Source organism: Rhinopithecus bieti, unplaced genomic scaffold (assembly GCF_001698545.2).
Source record: "Rhinopithecus bieti isolate Rb0 unplaced genomic scaffold, ASM169854v2 scaffold_9420, whole genome shotgun sequence".
Taxonomy (NCBI): Eukaryota; Metazoa; Chordata; class Mammalia; order Primates; family Cercopithecidae; genus Rhinopithecus; species Rhinopithecus bieti.
Window position 1 is genome coordinate 455,282 of NW_016806134.1, and position 6,617 is coordinate 461,898.

The 6,617-nt window shown below is 32.9% G+C and overlaps 1 protein-coding gene across 2 annotated transcripts in view; it reads left to right on the forward strand.

Annotated features, from left to right (window-relative positions):
- CFH (complement factor H) overlaps positions 1-6,617 on the forward strand; it is a 112,337-nt gene that overhangs the window by 24,209 nt on the left and 81,511 nt on the right. For both annotated transcript variants that reach the window (XM_017874831.1, XM_017874832.1), the window contains exons 3-6: positions 562-667; positions 2,639-2,715; positions 4,152-4,343; positions 6,283-6,453. In XM_017874831.1, the coding sequence (XP_017730320.1) occupies positions 562-667; positions 2,639-2,715; positions 4,152-4,343; positions 6,283-6,453 (546 nt within the window). The remainder of the gene's footprint in view (positions 1-561; positions 668-2,638; positions 2,716-4,151; positions 4,344-6,282; positions 6,454-6,617) is intronic.

Sequence of the window (6,617 nt, forward strand, 5' to 3'; positions counted from 1 at the left end):
TTTTTGAGATGGAGTCTGGCTCTGTCACTTAGGCTGGAGTGCAGTGGTGCAATTTTGAGATGGAGTCTCCCTCTATTGCCAGGCTGGAGTGCAGTGGTGCTATCTCGGCTCACTGCAACCTCTGCCTCCCTGGTTCAAGCAATTCTCCTGCCTCAACATCCCGAGTAGCTAGGACTATTGGCACGTGCCACCACACCTGGCTAATTTTTGTATTTTTAGTAGAGATGGGGTTTCACTATGCTGGACAGGCTGATCTCGAACTCCTGGCCTTGTGATCCATTCACCTTGACCTCCCAAGGTGCTGGGATTACAGGTGTGAGCCACTGTGCCCAGCCAATACATCTTCATTTTCAAAAAGGGGTGGTCTTCCTCCAAAACTAAAAAAGCAAGCACATAGTTTAAGTTCAATTACGAAATAATAGCTCTGCTATATTTAATTTTCCTTGTATTCAATCTGTCTTCTTATGTAATATCAAATATACTTGTTCCCCCACTCCTACCTAAAATATATTCCTTGTTATTACATACTAATTTATAACTTTTTTTTTTTTTTCGTTTTAGAAAGGCCCTGTGGACATCCTGGAGATACTCCCTTTGGTTCTTTTAGCCTCATAGGAGGAAATGTGTTTGAATATGGTGTAAAAGCTGTGTATACATGTAATGAGGGGTATGTAGTCCATACAAAAAGAGGTTTATAATTGAGATAGTAAATAGGAGCTGTACTACTTTATATATTTTAAGGTTATTATATTTTCTGTGGACATTTTAAAAGTAACATGCAAGTACCTGAAAATTTAACTATGATGGAAATAATTAAATCTGGATAACATATTTTCTCCTTAACATTGAAAAATTTAAATGAAATATAACTTCACTGGTAGAGTATAATTATAGAAGAGTGGGAAAACAGTATGCACATATATAAGTATTCACCCAACAAGTCTTCATGGCATTCTATTTTGTGCAGAGTATCATGGGAGTTCAATGTGTCAGGAACAATAGGAATTGTAACCAATTTATATTGTATGAAAACTGTTTTGACAGATTTTATAAAATTTAAGGAAAGCAAGACTTTTACCTGCTTATAAGTTTTACTTACAACTAATGTTACTTAATGTCCCAGGTCTGCAAATTATTCTTACCACATGGACTAAAACTACTCTTTCAGAATCATTGACTCTGTTCCTTCTAACCAACTGCTGGGTTTTCATTGCCAAAATCATCACTGTATATCCGTGTCTCAGTGTCCTTTTATCCCCCTTATTCTCTGCTAAATCAAAAATTATTTTGAAGAAAATCTATAGATGGGAAAACTAAGATTAGATCACTATAATCTTATACTTCATAAATGTAACCAAATATTACAAATGGAATAACATCATTCTTTCCTCTTTTTTTTCTTAATTCAAAGCAACAAAATATAATAGCTTAAAACTCAGTCACTGGAGTAAGCCTGCCTTTCAAAACTCTTCCACTTAACATTTATGGGTATTTAAAAATATATCTCTTCGCTACCATTTCCTTTCCTACAAAACAGACACATTTCATATGCTTCATGGATTAGTAGGAAAAATAAATAAGACACACATCTGCATCCCTTAGAAGAGACCCTGAGATATTGTAGATGCCAAATAAGTATTATTTCTTATGAATTTATTCTCTCCTTAGTCACTACCTCAGGGAGGTTTTTCAAATACATTTTTAGCCCTTCAATCATTACTGCTTATCTTATCACACATAACCAAATAGGTTATAATTTCCTGGGGCTGAATTTTTTAATTTGCTACCTTCCTCACCTCTGAAATATTTGTTTTCTCATAGACTTGTGTCCTCTCTTTAAGTTCAGCACTTGATTTGGCTAAGGAGATAAAAATGTATAGATCTGAAGCCTCTAGCAATGATTGCACATTTTGCACATGCCCCAGGGAGCTCATATTCAAATAGAGCATTTTCAGATTCAAAGGGCAGGCTTCATGGGTTTTTTAAATTACTTAAGTTCAGCATTAGATGGATTGGATAAGCAGATTTGATTCACTGGGTATTCTCTGGAAAAAATCTCTAGGATAGAGATGGGGAGATGGAGGCAAGTGCTGAAAGTAAATCACACACTAACAACTTTTTGCTGGCACTATCTTAAATTATGTAGAAAGCCTAAGGTGTTTAGAAAATATCAGAATCGTGGAGGACAGAAATATGGTCTAAGACTGGAGGAGAGGGAAACATAATGTTAGCTGTTGGTTACTATGATATTTTTAGCTTTTGTTTTGCTGATAGTTCATGGAGCTTACTATATTATTGAATTTAACTAATTAGATAATTCAATGAAAAATAAGAATACTTTGTATGAAACAATAATGAGTTTGTCATGAACCAAAGGTTATGATTATTTTCAGTCCATGCACCAAGGAGAGAAAGATAAAGGGAGATAGAGATTAAGAAAGAGAGAAACTTAAGAAATCTAAGAAAAAGAGTGAAGGAGGAAGAGAGGGAGGAAGGGAAGACAAGAAACAAGAAACAAGAAAATGTATATGCTGTTCATTTTCTTTACTATGGAGTTTCTGAACACTCAGAATGGCATTGAATTTAAAACTGCATATAAACACACATTATCTCAACACTGTTATTTTTGGGTTTTCAGGTATCAATTGCTAGGTGAGATTAATTACCGTGAATGTGACACAGATGGATGGACCAATGATATTCCTATATGTGAAGGTAGACATAAAATGTATTTACAAGTATATTGAAATACCTTAAATAATCTAAGATTTTTTAAAAGTCTTACATTGAAATATCTTAAAGTCTCTAATTAAATATTTTTATTTATTTATTTTTGTTTCTCATATAATGTAGAGTGGGAATCTAGTCTTTTTATGACTACATTCTTGGTGTTTCAAAAGCCAAAGATGAATGCAACCTGATCTAATCTAATAATTGAAGTATTAGACATTAGAGAATCTAAAACTCATTTTTATTTCCTTTTGGATTTTAATGGCTAGAAATTCGTATAAGCATCATTAGCTATATCTCATTAGCTATGCTAATGAAGACCAGAATTTTACCTTTATTAATCAAGAGGCACTCACCCAATAACCACCCAAATGCAGGGATCTATGGTAACAGCTGAAGTGCAGAACATGGCTGAGACCTCCCACCAAGCGAGGTTGCCTGTGAACTTACCTTTACTGAAAAGAGGAATAAAGTAAGGGCGAGCTCTGTTATTTCTTACTGTTCTGTAAAGCAGTGAAAATGAGAAAATGTAGATTCTGTTTTCATGCTGTGAGCTAATAATTCAAATCCCTAGTCATTATGGAAATAAAAGAAATCAATCAGAGTAGTATTTCCTAATTCCACAGTGAGTAGTAAGTGGAGAGAGATATAGAAGAAGTGTGATAATCATTCAAAAATTCTGTCAACTACAGAAAAGAATGGGAGATGTTTTTCATCTATGAAAATGAGAGGAAGAAGATTAATGTTCTAGAGAACATCTACATTGAAATCACCTGGGATGCTTGTTAAAAATTAAAATCTTTGGTTACTAAAAAATGACCTACTGAATCAGTATCTTTGGGGTGAGCATGCAGGAAGATAGCCCTAAAAGTTTCATTTTAACAGGCATCCTGAGTCATTCGAGAGTACAATAAAGTTTGACCACAATCTTAGAGAAATTGGAAAATATTAAGTAGAATCAAAAGAAGTACTCAAATTATTTTGAACACTGAAGTCGAAGAGGATGGAAAATTAAGGATGATTTCTCTATTGAAGTTAATGTCATAAAGTTTGCTTTTACATCTTTTAGGCATGCGGTGTTATATTATGCTGGGGCATAAATGAAAATGTTGTATTTAATTATCTCAAGCTTTGCATTTCTTGATTATTTAAAATACTTTTTTGTTACTACAAAATACAAGCTAACATTGAAAATAGTGATTTTCATTGTCCACTCCCATAGAAAAGAATCAGGAATAAACATTCCATTTGCTTGTTTCTTAGAAACATGTATCTCTAGCAAACAGGTATATCAAATGCTTCTAAAAATAATTTAAGTACTTTCCTCCAATCTTATCCTGAGGATGATTTTATACATACACATATTTTTCACAATAAACTTTTAAAATTCCATTAGAAAACATTATATGTATTTTCTTCAGTTGTAAAGTGTTTACCAATGAAAGCACCAGAGAATGGAAAAATTATCAGTGGTGCAATGGAACCAGATCGGGAATACCACTTTGGACAAGCAGTACGGTTTGCATGTAACTCAGGCTACAAGATTGAAGGAGATAATGAAATGCATTGTTCAGAAGATGGTGTTTGGAGTAAAGAGAAACCAAAGTGTGTGGGTAAGATCCACTTACTCTTTTAGTATTTTTAGCTTTTCAAATGTAAATATACATTTAAAACATCGTTCATGCTAAGGAGTATTAGCAATATTAACAATAGCTAATATTTATTGAGCACTTACTATCTGCCTGTAATTGAGTTAAGTTCTTTGCATGCATCATTTAATTTTACCTTTCAAAAAAACTCCATGATTTATTTACTCATCACTTTTATTTTATAATTGAGGAGACTGGTGCAAAGAAGTTAAATACATGCCCTGGATTATCATGGCATAAAGAGTCAAGTTAGGATTTAAATGTAGGTTATCTGATACCAGAGTCCATGCTTTAACCATAACTCCATTGTAGCCGCCTCTGAGGCTGAAAGAGAATACTAAGTATTTTTGCTGCAAGTTGTAAGACCTCTGGACTAGACATTTGTTTTTAATTTTGAAAGCCATAGTTGCATTATGTATTTCCAGAGATACATTAGAATGACATTCATTTTTGAATAACAATTCTAGGAAGCAGACCTGTTTTATATTTGTACTGCAAGTTTACTATAAATGTTGCTGAAATGAACAGAATCTACTAAATAAATCACTGCCTCTTAAAATAAGTTTTATAGTAAACTGTAAGCCAGGATATTTTTAGTCATAATACTGCCAACCTGTGCATCATGACCAATCAATGATTTTGGCTTCTGTGGTAAAAATTGTGGTTGATTTGTTTAGTAGTACCATAGTGCAAGTTCATTTTACCAATAAATGTTTGGCAGAAGTTTCTGGTATATTTATATTTTAATATTATCTAAAATTTCTAAATTATTTTTACTTTTAAAGTCTGTTCTATCTTATAGTTAGATACAGAGAAAATAATTTCTCTTCTTAAGAACTCTTTCTAACAATACTTCTTTATGTTAAAACTAATATTTTATCCAGCATAGCAAATATCAGGTACTTTAGAAGTACATGGACGGAATTTACATCCTTACAAGTAGATTCTTGTGGTTAGTGAAACCTTCCTGGAATGGCTGATGCCTACGATTAAGTCTTAAAGAAAAAAATGAGATTTTGTAGATGAAAATGAGAGCAAAAGCATACCAGAGTTCAGTGGAAGGAAGTGGAAGGGCAGTAAGGTTTTAAGGAGCATGAAGTACCACTGGTTCTTGTCCATTGTTCCTAGGCACCTTAGTGTAGAATGCAAGTAAGGAATGAGTCAGTGATAAATAGAAGGTGGGCCAATACAGAGTGCTGCATGCACCGCACTGAAGAACACGCCTTTTATTCAGACTGATTTGGGAATCAATGAAGGATTTCAAGTGGAGTTATGATGTGTCTACATGAGAGGTCATTAAGCTACACACAAGGAAAATGGATTAGAAAGTGGGAGAACAGAGTTTGGGAAACTACTTAGGATTGGTATAATCCCAGGTAAAAATGTTTGAGAGAAGTGGGTATAAAAGATGATGGCCTTTTTTTTTTTTTTTTCTGAGGAAATCTTGGCTAAATGGTGATGACACAAAAACAGGTCAGTTACTTTTCAGAGATATAATGACAATGAGTTAAATCAACGTCTTTGACAAAGAGTACTGTTGATAATTGCTGTCTTTTCAATAATTTGAAGATGTGTTATTTTTTGCAGGTCATTCAGTGAAAACATCACAATAAAACTATATTTATGGTCAATTTTATATATACACTTGATGAATGTTACTGGTCACTCTTTATTTCAAGAAGGCTAATTTGTCCTGAAACTAAATAATATTAGAAGAATAATTTTAATCAGAATTTTAACTTTCTTCAGATAAATCATTTATTAAGTGGTCAAGTCAAAACAGAACTTTTGTTTGGTTGACTGACTTACCTGATGGAAACATTTCTCTTTTCATATAATTATGTCCTGGTCACAGTCCTTTAATTTGCAATAAACATTTTGGAATTTAATCCCTTCTATTTAGAAATTTCATGCAAATCCCCAAATGTTATACATGGATCTCCTATATCTCAGAAGATTATTTATAAGGAGAAAGAACGATTTCAATATAAATGTAACACGGGTTATGAATACAGTGAAAGAGGAGATTCTGTATGCACTGAATCTGGATGGCATCCGTTGCCTTCGTGTGAAGGTAATGTTACATTTACTTTCTGGATCTATACAAATTTATCACATATTTTAATTAATTCTTTTAATAAAGCCACTTATTTTAATCAAAAATAGAATGCTAATTTATGTAAATAAACTATTATAAAATACTTTATTTTATTTTTTCCCTTATTATTTTATTTTATT